The 17,856-nt window shown below is 35.5% G+C and overlaps 3 protein-coding genes across 9 annotated transcripts in view; 2 read left to right on the forward strand and 1 right to left on the reverse strand.

Annotated features, from left to right (window-relative positions):
* Nucleotides 1-14,629, reverse strand: Npl4 (nuclear protein localization 4). The gene is made up of 13 exons (XM_066744089.1): nucleotides 14,488-14,629; nucleotides 13,917-13,997; nucleotides 13,637-13,838; nucleotides 13,415-13,571; nucleotides 13,215-13,352; nucleotides 12,821-13,124; nucleotides 12,431-12,568; nucleotides 12,211-12,358; nucleotides 11,828-11,988; nucleotides 851-1,002; nucleotides 647-785; nucleotides 257-573; nucleotides 1-169 (listed from the first exon to the last, which is right to left on the reverse strand). The coding sequence occupies exons 1-13, from the start codon at nucleotides 14,506-14,508 to the stop codon at nucleotides 163-165; spliced, it is 1,965 nt and encodes a 654-aa protein (XP_066600186.1). The 5' UTR covers nucleotides 14,509-14,629; the 3' UTR covers nucleotides 1-162.
* Nucleotides 1,275-11,600, forward strand: LOC136783809 (uncharacterized). Of its 3 annotated transcripts, none has more exons than XM_066744091.1 (4): nucleotides 1,275-1,937; nucleotides 4,776-5,093; nucleotides 5,920-6,069; nucleotides 6,268-11,600. In XM_066744091.1, exons 2-4 carry the CDS (start codon nucleotides 4,776-4,778, stop codon nucleotides 7,630-7,632), a joined length of 1,833 nt encoding a protein of 610 aa, XP_066600188.1. In that variant the 5' UTR covers nucleotides 1,275-1,937; the 3' UTR covers nucleotides 7,633-11,600. The 3 variants fall into 3 exon arrangements, with proteins under 3 accessions (XP_066600188.1, XP_066600189.1, XP_066600187.1); XM_066744092.1 differs by lacking the exon at nucleotides 1,275-1,937 and adding an exon at nucleotides 2,027-2,468; XM_066744090.1 differs by lacking the exon at nucleotides 1,275-1,937 and adding an exon at nucleotides 2,843-3,271.
* Nucleotides 14,619-17,856, forward strand: part of LOC136783810 (uncharacterized) — a 19,741-nt gene continuing 16,503 nt past the window's right edge. The window contains exon 1 of one of the 5 annotated variants that reach the window (XM_066744095.1): nucleotides 14,619-14,667. The gene's annotated coding sequence lies outside the window, so the exon portion shown is untranslated. Of the gene's footprint in view, nucleotides 14,668-16,534; nucleotides 16,723-17,856 lie in introns of those variants that run through there. The other 4 variants (XM_066744097.1, XM_066744093.1, XM_066744099.1 and 1 more) reach the window with 4 other exon arrangements.

Raw genomic sequence — 17,856 nt, forward strand, 5'->3', positions numbered from 1 at the left:
TTTATTCCTCTGTAACAAGTAAATCAATCTAAAATAAGTATTATGAAGGAACAGGCATTATCATTGTAAACTATAAGTATTTTGGTTTTTTTTTATTCACTCATAAATAAGGCCAAAGATGCGTAGAAAACAATTTTTACATCTGCGAATACATGGTACACGTCAAATCCTGCGGAACCAAAGTAATATGACTTAAGGTTTGCTCTTTGCAAATTGTGTTGTATTGGTAGGATAATTAAGAACTTAATGGAAATACCTTGGTAGAGAGCACATTTCACAAACCGCAGGATCCGTAGCATTGAGAAAAGTGCAATGTCGACAAGTCCAGACTGCTACATCAGTAGAAGAATTAGGAGATGTCTCTGTACCAGGTCTTATTTCACTACCACTTATAGCAGAAGCTGATGATGACCTTGACTGATTGTCAAACTGAACTTGAGAAGAGTGAGAAGTTGTGCCTGTAGTTGCAGATATAAGCTGCTCCACTGTGGCCCAATGTTCTGAGCGAGACCACTCAGCACCCTTGTGTTTATCCTTAGTGCGTATTGCTTCAAGCAAAGGTCCCATGTGGTCCTGCAATTGATAATCAATATTAAAAATTATATATTACTTTAACAGAATAATGTAAGTGCTGGCATCCTCTTACCTTCATAGGCAACATATCCATAGTTGCAATAAATATAAGCAGATGAAAGTCTGAAACTGCTTCCAAAAACTGTTCAGAATTGAACTGTTGCATATATTTGCACAATGAACTAAATTCCTGAATTTGACCATCTACAAGTCTACAATAGAAAGAAGTATTTAATCAGTACATATAATACCAAGCAATTCGTGTTTTGTTACATACCTATTTTCAATTGGAAAAGGTGTAACCCAACTGCTATAGAAGAAACTAAACTGTGGAGCAAGTGGAGTAGATACTGGTACGTCAACTAATAAGTACTCAACAGGCAAAGGTCGGGCCAGCCTTGAAACTTCGTTTCCATAGCTGTCTTTTTCCTGAAAAGAATATTCGATATAAGTGTCAATCAACGATAAAAAATAAATGAAATAAGATAATTAAATAAAATGTTTAAATATGAAATAAATAAACGAAAAGTATATTATAATGTATATTAATATATAAGACAAATTTGCTGTAATTATATCATTTTAAAATTCAAATTGCGCGCGAGAGTACGTGATCGAATAAAGAATAAATTGATCGGTAAGACAGGAAAAACAAACTAAAACATAATTAAGAAGAATAATTAAAATGTATATACATATATTTATCATAGTCGCTCAGGGATCACTACAATCCGTAATTAAGAACAAAAATAGTTTTTAAATTAAAGAAAACAACTATGTCTCTTTCAATAAAAAAAAGAAGACTCAGTCGGTAAGATGTGCGCGCGCATCACATGAAAATTGGCGCCATCTGTAGAATTGAAGAGAGGGGCAGAAGAATAGTGGGGGTAAGACAAGGAAGGTGGTACGAAGAATCGTAGGGGTGAAAGAGAAGGTTTCTGTAAGCAAAATAGGGGAGGGAGAAGGAAGAGCGTTATAAAAGAAGAGGAAAGGAGAGGGAGGGATGAAGAAAGAAAGAGAGAGAGAGAAAGGGAGAGAATAGAGGAGGAGAGGATCGAGCAACAGCGTAGAGTGGCGCGCGGTGTGTGCTGGTCGGTCCTCGGCGCCATGCTAGTGGTTAGTTTAGTGAACCAAACATCATGATGTGGCAAAACGTTCTAACGGGCTAAGGCTGAAGCAACGCCGCGTTACCGGCGCCCCGTCGTTATGTTATCCGCCACAAGCAACTCACGACGTTCGATAAACTTCAATAAAACGCGTTGTTAAGCAAGTACAAAAAAACGGGGAAACCGCGTAGCGACGACGACGACGACAGCGACGACGACGACGACGACGACGACGGCATCGGCGACAAGGACGAGACGGTGAGCGAGCGAACATTTAACAGATAGAGAAAAAAAGAGAGAGAGAGAGTATGTGTGTTGTATGTACGTGTATTAGAAAACGATAGAACCAAAGAAGCGTGTGTGGGTGTGCGACCTCTCGATCACAGGAATAAATGAATCTTAAAGAGAATTCTAACGTCGTCTTGAATTAATTTGGATTTTCGAAGGAATCTGAAAAATACGATAATCCAATTAAGAGTATCGCATGCACGAGCCGTGCGAGCATTCACAGGTTCCTGGAGTTTGTACGAGCGCGAGTGAGAAGGATAGAATGTGTATATGTGCGTGAAGGGAGCGAGTGAGAAAGATGGAGTGGGGGAAAGGAGAGGAAAGTACCGAGCACCTAAGAGAGAGCGGGACGGAGATACACGATGATAGCCGAATGAAAGAGGGACAGAATACCGGGCTGTCCGAAGCGAGACGGAGAGAGAAATTCCCGCGGATCGTGGCAACGTATCTGCTGCTTGGCCAATTCCATTTTGCTGGATTTTTCATTCGTAGGCTTGTCGGGTATTACATCTCTCGATAAATAATCAATGCTTCTCTCGGCTTATCACCGAGTTCGGCTGCCAATAGTACAGGGAAATGCAGGAATTTCCCCTTTCCCTCCTTCACCGTTGGAGTTCCCGTTCTACCGAATGGGAAAGTTTCTGCCTTGCCCCCCTAAGTTTTGGCGGGATTTCATGCGCATGCGTCTTACAACGAGAAGTGTCAATTTTTGTAGCCTCGTCCGTTCTCCGATCGTTGCATAATTTCCTCATCGATCTTTTTTTTACCCCTTTTGCTGCCCGCCTCTTAACGAACTTAACCTCCAACGATAATTTTTGTCTTTTTTGTCAGCTTATATGATACCGGACTCATAACCTTTCCTCGTTCTTCGCCTCTATATAATACGCATCTTTCTCAAATTTTCTCTCCTTAATTTTAATAAGCCACTTGAAGAATGGACTGCGCTCGATAATGCAACGCTCGAATGTGGCCATCTGGGGTTTTCAACCAACTATTATCGTTGGCCAATGACAAAACTTTATGATTGTTACTAATGTAGATGTGATGTGTGTTTATGATAACTAGTTGTGTCTTATTTCTATAGGACGTTAAGTCGTGTTACAATTATTATACGAAACCCGTACAGGTTACGTTCTGTGTCTTCGTACTGTGTTTCATGGTTCAGTCAAAAATCCTACGTTAAATACTAGTGGAACAATTGACATGCTTTTTTCTCTTGTAGTGGTATAATAATAATAACAATCCAGCATTAAAGAACATCAAAATCTAAAAAAATGTTTGTCACAGCTGATCTTCAAAACATAGTAAAGTATCTACTGTGTGTCTAGTACAATATTATCATAATTAACTGTGAAGTAGCAATTATTAACGAAGCTTTTAATTCCGTCGGTAATTATTGTAGTAACGTTAGTAAAAATTTAACGAGAGAATTAAGTTTATTGCTCAATTTTGCTGAAATTGAAGTATTTATTGAAATAGTAATTTATTGTACTTATTACTGTTAAAGAATATTAATTGTGAATGTATATCAAGATTTATTTTAAAAAAGGGAACGAAACATTAATAATTGTTTTAAAATAAACGTTGACTGATTTAATAATCGCGAGTTATAATAGGTGATATTTCTCTATACTTTCTATTTGGTATTAAGATTTGCGACCGAAAAACATGTTCCTAACTGGAAAGAAACGTAAACAAATAGTAGTGTGTAGCATGTTGCGCAGTTTCTTCTTGTACTTTCCGTAGACAAAAATACGAGTTCTTTGATTGATTTCATAAATTATACATACATCAATCAAAATAAGAATATTTCAGTCGTCGCTGTAACTCAGGCTTAGTTATGTTTATTTGAATCGAGTATAAATCATAACAATAGGGCAGATCTACTTTATAATCGTTGAGTTGTATGATATACTGATAAACACTGCAGTATTAAATAGATAAAAACATTTTATATTTCGCCACTTGAGTAAACAAAAAAAAGTTGGTCGCTTAAGCGTGTTTGTTCAAATCTAAAAAGTGACCGAAAATGTTTTGGTCATTTGATAAGTACCACGGCGATACGAATAATTAATAAGAATAAATTTATATCACACACATTCCATTACAAACTGATGATTAATTATTTGTACATTGTAGAATATATACAGGGTATTCCATTCAGAAAAATTATTAAAATATCTGGTAAAAGGTTGCTCAAATATTAATAATAATAGTTTGAAATAAATTACTTTTAATTTGTATGTATGTTAATTTTTTAATAGTGTGCCTGATCACACACATATTGACTCACGTAAAGTGAAGTTAAAATATATCTTAAATGCATGGAATAAATGGTACATTAATACAATAATGTTTTGGGAGGTTGTTGAGATCAGCTGCAAGAATATAAAAATATACAGGGTATTGTTCCCTTTATAAATCAGTTTGACATTCAATATACATTTCAAAACATGAAATACATAAACACTCTAGTCTCTTTCAAACCCAAGAAATTTCTTCCAAGAAATATTTGTAAAATTCTTCAGCATGCATTTTATATTATTTTAGTATAACATCCAACAAACATATAATATTCTGTAAAATTAATGAAATAACGTACAGATGTTGACGATTGTTTATTAGAATTTAGAATGTTTATGTTTATATTCAGATTGTTGGTGGAATGATATTTGAAATATCCAGAGGACATTCTAAGAATATCAACAGGTTGTCTGGATATCCTTGGAACGTCCTTCGAATGTTTATGTTATTATAGATATATACGAATCAATATAGATGATTTACTAATAGAAATATATTTTTTAGATGCTGGATCCGAGCGTATTAACGGATTTGGAGGAGTTGACGCTTTGCAGTTACTGCAAGCAAAAATATAATGACGCCGAACAATGCCCGAAGTATCTTAGCTGCAAACACTGCTTCTGTCTGCGTTGCATCGAGAATAATTTATTGAAGGGCCGAGAATTATTTTGCGCCCATTGCTGGAAGAGGACCGAGCTTGGCGACCAAGGACTCGACGCTTTACCCACCAACTCCCCTCTCTTAGCCCTAGCTAATAATTTCTCTCACATTAAAATCACCACGAATAATACATCGGCAAAAGTGGCGGAGAAGGAGAGAAAGGTATTGAGACTACCTATTCATCAAAGCAGAATCGTCATCAATCATTAGTAATTTGCCAATTCTTCCTAATAGATTCATCGAAAATTGTATCCTCCTCGTTATCGCTCATTCACAATTGCACCAATTTTACCTACAAACATTTAAACCACCAAGTCCAACTGACTAATCAAATGGGAAGAAGTAATTAAAATAAACGCGTTCTCAATTTTGTTTATATTGAAAAAAATAGATGATAAGATTGTTAGAGATTTTACATGAAAATTAGCGATAACTTGTAATGAGAATATTAAAAGTCAATTTCATACGAGTATTATAAAAATGAAAAAGGATAGATGTATCTCACACTGATTAAAGTGAATTTAAAAATGCTATAGCTACATGCAATTTTCCTTGCTTAATGTTTATCAGGATTGCTTAGAAATCTTTGCAAGGAACATGTATGGTCAGTTTGAGAAGCCATATAGATAAAGTTGTATGATAGTAATAGGATGATGCTATAAGAGCAACAATATATCTAGTATAAACTAAACAAAATCTAATGTAAAGCTTGTGGAATGCTTCTCTGTTAAATCAAAAAATGTCATGGAAGTAGAATAATTTTATGCCAATATGTTTGCGGATTGCCAATTTGTCTGGGTTACAACTATTAAACAAAAGATACCGTATTAGTATTATGTATAAATTATCTGGCATAAGCTATTTGATATTCAACAGAGTCATTGCTAAACTGATTATTTTTTTGGCTGTTTAGTTATTTATAGACTATCTAGACTAAGCTATATAATATCCCACAGAGACATTTGATATACTTGTATTCTGTTCGTAGAGTGAAAACTGCCACACACATGGAATGCCACTGGCGTTATGGTGTGCAACGTGTTGTTCTCCATTGTGCAGAGCATGCGCGACACCACAAGAACACCCAGGCCACCAGATTAAATCTCAAACCGATGCCAAAGAGCAGCTTATATCCGATGTAAGTCTAAATGCAATTGGAAACAACTAATTGCAATATTTTTGGATAACCAAGTGTCCCATTGATCTCTCCAAGCAATTGTATTGCACGACTGTGCAATTTAGAATGAAAGAAACTTTTGTACACCCTAGTTTATACAATTGTAGTCTAGCAACAAATCATTAAGTTGATGAATAACAAAAAATTATTATTCCTCAGGTTCAGTTGGAACTGGTCGCCATGGGCAAGCTTTCGACAGAGATACAAAGACTGGCAATGCAACAACGTGAATTCTTGATAAAGGTGCTCGAGGCTTGCGTGACCTTGAAGACCCACGTGGAAACGGATCTCCAGAACGGTTGGAGTCACTTTCCAGAGATCACGGACGCCAGAGAGACATTGGGCAAGGCCAAAGCGAGTTTGCACATGATAGACAGCCCAGTGGACGTGTACAGTTTGCATTCACAATTGATAATGGAGAAGCAGAGGCTGCAGTCCAAGTACCAGGAGATGATGCTGCAGTGCCAGCTGGACGATCTCATAGGAAATTCCGGAGTAGTATTCGATTTCGCTTTATTAAAGCAGGCACTGGCGAGCATTCACACTGGTGAAACGCTGGTGGGTCAAGCAGGAGGCAACGGCGGAAGATTGCCTAATCACTTGACAGCCACGCAGAACCCAATATTGTTCCTGGCAAATTACTGCATGTCACAACTGTACTCGAGGCACGTGGTGAGCAAACAGCACATGCAAAATGGATCCATCGAGTATCATTCCAACATGATACCACAGCAGCAGCAACAACAGCAGCAGCAGCAGCAATCACAGCCTCCCTCGGTGCACGTGCACCAAGGTGGAGCACCAGGAACACCTCAGCAACAGCTTCTGATCCCACCAGGTTCACCGTCCGTTAAATCCGTGCCAATTACGCCAGCAAACGCTCTGCTACACCCTCAGCAGCAGCAGCAGCAAGGAAATTTTATGGCTGAGGGTGTTGGTAGCAGCAGTGGGAACTTGGTAACCGTCCACTCGTCTCCACAATCTTCAGCCACGGGCTTAGCTGGTAGCCTGTGTGCTCCATCCAATCTCTATCCTCTTTACTACTTCAACATCGAGGTGAATGGCTCTCCTCATGGTAGAATTGTGATAGAAGTAAGGCCAGACGTGGCACCTAAGATGGCCAAGAATTTCAGCGTCCTCGCCACTGGTGAGATTGGAGTTGGCTACAAGGGCTGCACGATCTTTCAATGCTGGGACGGCGAGTCTGTGATCACCGGTGATTTCGAGCTAAACAACGGACGTGGAGGCAGAAGTATTTTCGAGGATGGGTACTTTATGCCGGACGACACCAAGTTCCCTGCTGTTAGGGGCGCGGTTGGCATGAGAAGAACGCAGAAGAGGCACGACAATCTTGGTATGGTGGGCTCCCAGTTTCGCATAATTCTGCAGGAGATGCGAGGATTCACCGCCATCTTTGGCCACGTCATCGAGGGTCTCGAGCTCGTCGAGAAACTCTCTACCTTTGGCGATCAGACCGGCAAGCCCACGAAGAACATTCTTATCACTAAATGCGGTAAATTGTAATTAGATAATAGGGTTTATTGGTCGTTGAGGCTCGCGATGCTCTGATGCAAAAAGACGTAGACACGGATATTGCGTCGAGGCCTAAGAACAGTTACGGAATCGTTGCAAAGAATATACAATGAATGTTATAAAATGTATTACGTTGAATAGGTACATATGTGTTGATAGATATGTAAAAAAATCTAACGTAATACATTTTTCCTACCACTACTTGTAAATCTCTATCCGTAGGAGGTTGCGTGTGCTACGCGCGAACAACGTTTCAGTCGCTTCTCCGATTAATCATAGTTGAAAGTAGAAATTTTTACTTCGCGACGATATCTCTGGTTTCTCTCTCTCTCTCTCTTTCTCTCTCTCTCTCTCTCTCTCTCTCAGAGCGCGAAAATTACACATATTCAGAAAGCGTATACATATATATATATATATAAATACTATAATATCCTACGAAACGATATTATACTGATCCAGAGATATCGTCGCGACGAATAAACACGGAAACACTTGAAACAAAGAAGAGACACGGACAATTCAAATGACTTTATAAACAATAGAGTTTAAAAATGTTGAATCTATTTTTAAAACATGGACGCACCAGAGAAAAGATAAATGATGAACACAACATACAAAACAGAAGATCTATATTTTGCTATTGATCGGGAATCACCAAGATTCTATATGTCTACAATAACGATTTAATGATCGACACACATACGTACCTCAGATCGATCGTGTTATCGATACGACTTCTAGTTGTACGCTATATTTTCTTTTCGAGAAGAAAAAGAAGACGAAAATTCGAAGTTTATTTTTGGCTATCAGCGTGATTGATATAAATATATATACACACACACACACATATATATATGTATATATATAGTTGATATAGAGCGTGTCACCTATTGCAAAGGGTGCTGCTAACGTTTTAGGTCGTAGATAGGCGATGAATCGTGTTAACGGGGAACACTTACGAAGAAAAGATTGTAAAATGAAAGAGAGAGAGAGAGAAAGTTAACGGGTTAACAAAAGCATGATTGTGTGAGAATCTGTGCATGTATGAAAATTGTGTGAATAGCAACGTTATAGCGTAGGGCAAGTGTCCGAAGAGTGCAAAGAATGTCGAATTATATTCGAGGTTGAGTGTGACGGAAATATCGTGATTCCGTTATCGCAAATCGTGTTTAATCCTTAGCCGAATGATTAAAAAACCGCTATTGGCATTTCCGCTTCGTCTAATATACGAGATCGCGCAACGTTCTGTTCCAAATGTGTTAAGAAATGCAGGAGAAGAGTAAAGCGAGTGTTAGATGAAAAAAAGAGAGAAAGAGAGATAGTCAAAAGGGAGAGTCGAGTGAAAACTTCGAGAAAAAGAAGAAAAACGCTAAAAAGGAAATCGTACTTTCCTATTCCAATTACGCATTGACGTTGTGCGTATTCACTCGTCGTCATAAACTCTTCCCTTTTTGCTTTTTGTCGTCTAGTAAGCCATCGTAAATTAACTTGTATTTAAGATTAGATCTCAACATGCAAATGTATGCAAGGCCTAACTACTACTATGTAGAACGTAAGCCTCGTGTCGTATGATCGGAAAACGAACGAAATGAACGGATACAGACATACTATATATATATATATATATATATATATATACACGAACAAATATATATAGTATATACATTAAACGAATCATTCCTTCTCGATACTGTATATCGAAGTACTACGATTATGTAATGCGTTAAAAATATTCGTCTAAATCCTCGTAAATCTAATTCGTTATGTATCCTGTGCTATCATGTTCAATCATTGGCATAAATGGTGCCCGTAGATAAGGAAAGAAGCAGCTTCAAATCGAGTTTAATTAGTATTGTTCACATACAGCAAAAGTCCAATAAGTCTGACACTAGCCAAAACTTGGTAATCTGTACACAAACTCTCATTAGGTGGGAAAAACTTGATATTGATGCACACATGGCTACAGTAATGTTTTAAGTGATTATTCTTATAAGATTTATTGTTCGAATAGGTGGAATTAAGTCTGATGTGATTATTTTAGGGGTTTTGTCGTATCTGAGTAATACACTCAATGATTACGGACAGCATTTATGCTGGTGTGTACGCGTGTGCAGAAACTAGCATAAATGGTGCCTTGAAATACTCCTAAGTCTTTAAGAGATCATTAACGTTTATATATATATGTAATGTACATATATGTATATTACATAAATATATACACAGCTAGTAGTAAAATGAAAATAAAGAAACAGAAACGCGGCCAAAAACCTTCAACACAGTGACAAATGTATAAATATCGACGGTGATTCCTGTATAAATTAGTTGTTAATAACTGATAGTTGGAAGGAAAAGTGATGATGTATACCTCCAGAAATAGACCAAACTTTCTTATTATATACTTCAATTTGTGCTTTGTGCAAGGCCTGTACTTTGTTTTTAAGTTTGTACTGCATATACATGTATACCCACACACAAACACACTCACACACATTGTGAAAAATTAATTAGTCAGATTGAGAAAGTATCGATGTACTTTCAGTAGTGGACTTGTTGTATTCTTTTTTTTTTAAACACATAAGTGAGAAAAGACAGACGTTGTGAGAATGAGAATGTACATGCCATTAGATTAGGGCTGCCATTTATGTCAAAAACTTGAAAACTCGTATATATAAATATATATATAATATATATACACACACACGATTGGATCCTGTTAAATGGAATTTTTAGAGTGAGAGTTTTAGTGTTTATTTTCTTTTTTTAGACTTGTAGGAATATCTCGTACACCTACAATTTGTTAATATATGTTTAGAGAAATGAATTGACTCGTTGTAACGATTCGTAGGTTACATCCAGATTTATCGATTGATCACTCGATTCCATTTAACAAGCTTCAACTTTGGGATGACGCGTGCGAGCTTTCGCGTCTTTCTAAATACACGTAAACGCGCGTACAGGCAAGCACAATCACACGTAACGTAGGATTTCTGCACGCTCTGGTCGTCGCAGTTATATGCCTTTTCAAAGAAAGCCTCATTCGCTGTTGGACGTTGAAAGTTTTAATACTTGTTGACTATAGCTGATAATGCATTTTCCGAGGAAAAGGAGGGGGAAAAATAGCGCGCGCGCGCGCGCGCGTGTGTGTGTGTGAGAGAGAGAGAGAGAGAGAGAGAGAAAGAGGGAGACCAAGAAAGGTCAGGAAAATAGGGCAAATGATTCATAAACGAGAAACAAAGAAAACATAGTCAAATTTTTCTTTGCTTAGGAGTCATACTCTTGTTTTCCGTATGAAACGAATTTAGAGACGCAGTTAGGAAAACATTTGACGAATGGTAGTTAGTCGTCGTGAAATGTATCGTTTCCGTAGTTAAGAAGCGTTTCAGTGTATAAAGCGTCGAAAACTAGTTCCAATTTACAATAAATCTAGAGGAAACTTTGTATTTAATGGAACGAACGATAGTAGCAAGCCCACCTGTATACACACAAATATCTACACGCGCGCGTATTATACTACATATACATATATATATATATATATATATATATATATACATATATATATTTTTATGAACGTGATGAGGTAACAACGCATAGCTTGTAATATCAATCCTATATACCGACAGTTTATCCTTGCCCCTCGCGTTTCAATTAAATACAATTGATCGAAAACACATTTTATAAGTTTGTCCTTCCTCTAATCCTGTCCATCTCTTTCCTTTTCTCTAATCGAATATCCTTCTTCCCTTTCTTTCTTCTCTTTACCTCTCTATCTTCCTACTACTTTCACACTACTATCCCTTCCCTCTCACATTCTCCTCTCTTAAATTTAAGGCGTAACGAGAGACGAGAACGTTTTGTTTTTTGGCCATGGTAATATTACCTGTAGAGCCTTCATGTGGTGAAAGATTCAGTTTTATTATTTCATTATACAAGCGTACGAATTGAACATTCGTTACCGAGCTTATGTGTACTTTTAATTTTGAGTTATAAACTGTTTCCCTTAAAAACAAAAGTGTTTTTCTCTTATATAATCTACCTGATCACCGACTTCGTTATCAAAGGATTTAGACAAATTTTGATAATTTAAAATGCTTTACTTGTGCTGCATTTTGAGTTAACGAAATATGCTTAAACGAGACTCCGACAGATTAGATTACGCACATTTAGTAAACAAGTTAAATCTTACCTTATAGAAGACGTCTGGTACGTATTGCTTATCAGTGGATTCAATTACATAGCCAAGCTCAGGTGCATCTTTTGTTGGTACCAAGCAATTATCACGAACTAACGCCATGCACTGATTCGAAACTTGATATCCTTCCATGTGAACTTGATTTTTCTGATCGCCTGTATTCCCAAAAAGAATTAGATGTTATTATTATACTTCAGTAATGTGTCAATTGATAAAGATTTTTTTTGCCTAGCATTTATGGTAAAATTTGAACTTGTAACTTTAAGATCTATGTAATATTATTATTGAATTTGTCTTTTGTTTTAATGACAGATATCAGAAAAGCCTTTTGGGTAAATAAGGGGCTAATGGTGCATTGAAGATTTCGACTAACTTACCTGTAACACAGACTGTAACAAACTTTGAACCGAAATAGTTATTAGGTGAGAATCGGCACGGATTAGGATGTTGATTCTGAAAATAACCAGCCATGATGCATTCTTGTGCTGATAAAAAGTGACTCTCCACATTTCGCACATGCTTCACCTGAATAAAATGGAAATATGTTAGAATTCTGCTGAAATATAATTATTTTTAAGAGATATAATTAAGCTTTACTGTTCCAGTTACGACATCGTCAGCTATTAAGTCAGTAAATATCCACCCGACTTTTCTTAAATTTAATTGGCGAGCTAATTCGTCCACTAACTCCTCTTTGTCATCCGGTAGTAGCCGTAAAGAATCTTTTGTACTTTCCTTAAAAAAAATTAATTTTTAAAAATTTTAAGTACGAGTTAGCTTGAAATCATAGGGAGGGAGGGGGTGTGGATATATATATATAAATATGATGAAAGAACTAAAAGTAGACTTGAATGAGCAATAGAGTTATTGAATATTTTCGTAAGAGTATACGTGACCCCGGGGCTTATAGTTAAATTGCTTTGGTGATCGATTCATGGTCTTCGATCGAACAAGACTATCCATCACAAGTATTATAGAATAACTTACTTGAGGAGGCTCATAAATCACTGCAACAACAGCTCTGATCCCTAAAGGTACATCTGCATTAATTTCATATCTTCCGTATAAATATCCAATGCGCTGATGTCCAGTACTGCGCCAATAATTCAGGAATCGTTCAACTATACTGGCATTCTCGAACATTACATTATCGACATGTCTATAAGTCTGCCGATTTAACGTTATTGAATTTGGCTGGCATTTACTGCAGATTCCTCGTGGCCAAGGTGGATGATCTTTGCAACCAGTTTTAATTCGGCAGCTTATGTCATCTAATTGTATAAATTTTCCTCTGTAGAAGAAATAATTCTTTAATAGTTATTAATTATTATGGTTATTTTATAAACTGATTTTATCTTATAGTACACAACATTTAATTTACCTATCTACACCGGCAGTGAGCTTCCTGAGATAAGAATGGAAAGAGAGATGTTTGATATTTTGTTCCTTTAGATATACCTCATCGAAAGGCTCCAAAGGTGAACAATGGACACAACATCCATTTGAACCATGACGACAGCTAACAAAAAAATTTATAGTAAAGAGAATCTGAAATCAGCAATAGTGCATTCTTGTACTTACAGTTTGTCATCCCGTCTTCTTTGTATTTTTCCATCCATTTTCCACAACTGTTCGTCTACTTCATCCTCTATTCCATTCTGTGAGCGAGTCCCACCTATTGGCCCTTGATTTTGATAATTACGATTTACAACTGGTGTTGTATCCATTGGAGTTTGATCTAGTTTAAAAATTACATTTTATCATTGTTTCAATTATAATTACTTATAAAGTACATTTTTATACCTGAATTATTGACAGATGCGTTGCTTGTTGATGGAGCACTCCATAGTTGAGCACCATTAAGTGGAGAAAGATATAACATATCACCATGAGAAAGGCCTACTCCAGAAACAGTTCTACTTCTTGATGATATAATCTCATCTTGATGATTTCGCTTTTTAAATAGCCCAAATCCAAAGCTATTTAAATCAAAAGCATCGTAAACCTATAATCAAAGAGACATTATAAAATCATTTTATGCAAACCAGTCTCATTCATAAATATTACAATAAACAGTATCAACCTTTTCAAACAGTTCTGAGACAGTATCGGTAGGATTGACTTCTACTCTTTTTGTGCCTTCTGATGACTGTACACGGAGGGTCTGAAATAGAGAAAAGGATTATATTAAAATACAGGTTAAAGGACAAATTTATAACAATCAGAAATAAAGGTGCAAAGAACTATGTGGTATATTTTTAATAATATAATTTTTTTAAATATAGCTGTAAACTCAATGACAATGGTAAAAAATTCAAACATCAACAAGGCATAAATTTTGAAAGAAAAGGCATTGAATGTTAAATGAGCATAATACAAATTCTTTATTGTCACCCTGATAGTTTTAATGAATGTTCTAAATTGTCTAAAATTGTGATAAATTATAATAAAGCTAGGGTGTTTAAAGCTTGGATCTAGTTATTTTTTTCGCAGAATTTGAGCTTCCCTCGGTCTCGAAATTATATCAACAGGAAAGTTTAAATAACTTTAGAATCAAGGATGATAATAAGGCTGCTTAAGTTAGGAATTCGATTAGATCGAAAGGACAGGAGGAAATCCTACAAAAAAGGGCAATTTTGGTGAAATTTGCTTACGAATTGTCTGGATCTTGACATTTCGCCGGTAATGTTGAATCATCAGCTGTTCAATCCGCTGTTTGGCTTTGCTTGGCTCGTTGGCCCAATAGGAGAACAGAAAATTCCCTAGGCGGACGTAGACGGACGCGAGAAAACTGTCGAGTCAACGTCGCGTACTCTAACCTCTTCAAACACAAGGCAAGTACAACAAATATCTAGTTAAACCGATGAAAATTTCACTTTTCCATTTTCTATCTAGAATCTTACTTATTGTTCCTTCACTTATCTTTCACTCCCGGTTAATTCGTACGGGGAATCGACTTTGAAACTTTATCCTGCGTCCCTTCGTTCAACGAATCAAAACGTTACCTCCTGCCACCATTCTGTTTCTGTCCACTGCAAGTCGTTCGTTACAGCTGTTTCGACTAGACCAGTACAAACTGCCACTGTCTTTCCGAACAGTAATTGTCAGCTTTTATCCTGCATAACACCCTGTTCTGTAGCCCTGTGCAAACTAACTGTCTGCAAAAACTAACTCACTCTAAACAGTGCAAACTAACTACGTTTCTTTCACAAAATATGATGATTATTCCATGAAAGCTCGAATCGTCCTTCCTGTACCAAATATTAGATCGGTTTTCTCAATTTATTCTTTTACAGAAACAATTTTTAACAAATTAAAGCGATATTCTCTTGTTCTAACATTCTATTTTTTGCTTCTGCCAATACAAATTGCTACTGTGTTTATGAGCAGTAATTGTCAGCTTTTATCCTGATAAACCTCTCCAAATCGTCTGATAGCAAGATCTTTCGAAGTGTCATCGGGGAATCATCAACAAATCATTATCTATTTTTCTGCTTATTATTTCCAAAATAAATGAAAAAAATGTTTGAGTGTTCATGAAGTATTTTTTCTTGTCCTTTTATTTCACTAAGTAACTTTTGGCTGAAACTTTTGCATAACCGGGAAATTTATTTCGCTGATTTTTGTTTGTCGTACAAAAGCAAGATCATTTTTTGACAGTTTTGTCCATCGAAGAACTGTTTGTTTACAAATGTTTACTAATGCAAACTACTCAAATTTACGACTAGCAAACTGTCAATTATGCCTCGCCAATGCAAATACGTTTAAAACTTTTCTCAAATTTCTTGAAAAATCCGGTGACAGTAGAATTATTCTCACTCGTATGCATTTCTTTCGTTCTCTCTTTATCCTACCGACTACCTTACTGTGCTGGATATGATAGCAATATATAAAACCTGAATGAGTTGCAATTTTACCGGAGTTCATTAATATTTTTTCCTTTAATTCAGTATTATTAATATTCAATTTTAATTTGATATATTTGAAAGTGAAATAATTGGAATTAAATTTAATATAGCTGAAAATATGAATAACAAAGTTCAATAAATGTCGTAATATCGTAAAACGAAAACGGCAATAATCTGGATGAGTTGTCTACTAATTTGTTATGAAATTATTTACAACAGTTTATATTTAATCAAGCTCGTAAGTTTCCTGTTAATTATGCAATAGGCGAGATATTTCCGAGTTTCTGACGAGGTCATTATCCGAGTGGATAAATGAAGAGAACGGGTCGTTCGACGGATTATTAATAGGATAGGAAAAATAAAGAGAAACAATGTCTAGGGATCAGTAATCAAGGTTTCGATTGGGATAAATATAAAGTGCAAATAATACTTAAAGCAAGAGTGTAATTAAGAACATAACCTATATTTTTGAATAGGTTGCAGTTATAAACACGTGATCGTCAGTCACGTGACATAATAAATAAATCTAATATAAGTACTTATAATAAAGTTAACATTAACAATAATTTAGAGTTCAATTAGGGAGCATACATAATTACAAGTCAAATTCACAAATATTTTGATAAACAAATCAATATTGATATAAATATGACAAACAGAATATAATTCAAATTAAATGAAGAAAAATCTTGAAACATTTTTCTACATATTTAAAAAAAAATTTGTTCATATAGTTTTGTTTAAATACTATTATAGACGAATGGGGGGCTTCTTGGAAGGAGCGTAGGTAGTCTTCAGGGACGTAGGCGTAATTTTGGGCTTGATGGGCCCACCCCCCTTCGGTTAGCAGGAAGAATTTTCTTGGCATGAGGCAAAAACGACAAGCGCACTGTATAATTTTCTCAGTTCTCGAGACTCTCAGAATCATCAGTTGAATTAGAGAGCCAGTGCACATACAGTGGAGTATCTATTCTTGTTCTTGTGCGTGCAATAATCATGATAGTTATCTTTGCATGTAAATTGTTTTTTCTTTTTATATTTTTCTAATCAATTTTTTAGTTTCCAGTTTTAAGTTTGTATACATCCAATCATCCCTATTAACACGCGTGAAAAATTACTATACCCTTCGATTAATCTATTTATAATAATAACCTTTAAAATTTATTTCTATATGAATGTAGAAACTTTTAATTTATATTTTTTTGTCGTTTCGGCGTGTGATTACGAGGTAAAGGTATTTTTTATTTGAAAAGAGTAGAGTTTTATTCAATGATTTAGTGACGTTCTCTTGTGTGTGATGCGAAATCATGCGAGAAATAAACAAATAACATTGCTTTGACAAAATATCCTAGTAAACCGCAACGGTCGCGATATAATTCCAAGTAGTACGCGCGAGATGTGTATCTAATTCTGGTCTTCTGTTATTCTCCTTTCTTTATTATTCCTTCTTTTTTATCCTCGCTGAGCAATTTTGCAATTTTTTATTTTTAGATATCGCACATTTTTTATAATTCTCAATAATCGAGGAATTCTCCCTTTTTGTCTAAATTAAAATTAAAATTTATAGTTTATTAAAAAAGTGTGTGTTTGTTTTTTCTCTTCTTTAATTAACGATTGATACGTCGTAAAGCTTCTTAGAATAAATAAGGTATATATTATAGCAAATTGTTCTTTGGTCTAAGTGGACATTGTATAGTATTTTTTTTTTAAGTTTCAATATTGCTGATTCACCATGAATAAGAGAAGTTGACTATATCGAAAAAGAAATTTCCTCATTTGCGTCAGATTGTTGGTGGTTCTCGATCAGCTTGCATATCGCGGAACATAGTGCTTTTTAGATTTCAATTAATACTTTATGTCAAGGAAAAAACTGTTACTTAATTAATCATTTTTTAATTCAGGTGTGCATAATAATTAAACAAAGTCAATAATTAATTAAGCTGATGCAATAATTAACTTTTTAATATTATTATCAACAATATAGTTTTAATCACTTGAGGATAGATTAACAAATTATTAATTTTTATTAATACAATTTAAAAATAATGCATATTGCAAATAAATATTAAAAGTTCAATTATTGTTTTACATTTTCCTCTTTCAATTTTGTAATCA

Source organism: Prorops nasuta, unplaced genomic scaffold, assembly GCF_024137725.1.
Source record: "Prorops nasuta isolate Cenicafe-Biocafe unplaced genomic scaffold, Cenicafe_Pnas_1.2 PNAS00035, whole genome shotgun sequence".
Taxonomy (NCBI): domain Eukaryota; kingdom Metazoa; phylum Arthropoda; class Insecta; order Hymenoptera; family Bethylidae; genus Prorops; species Prorops nasuta.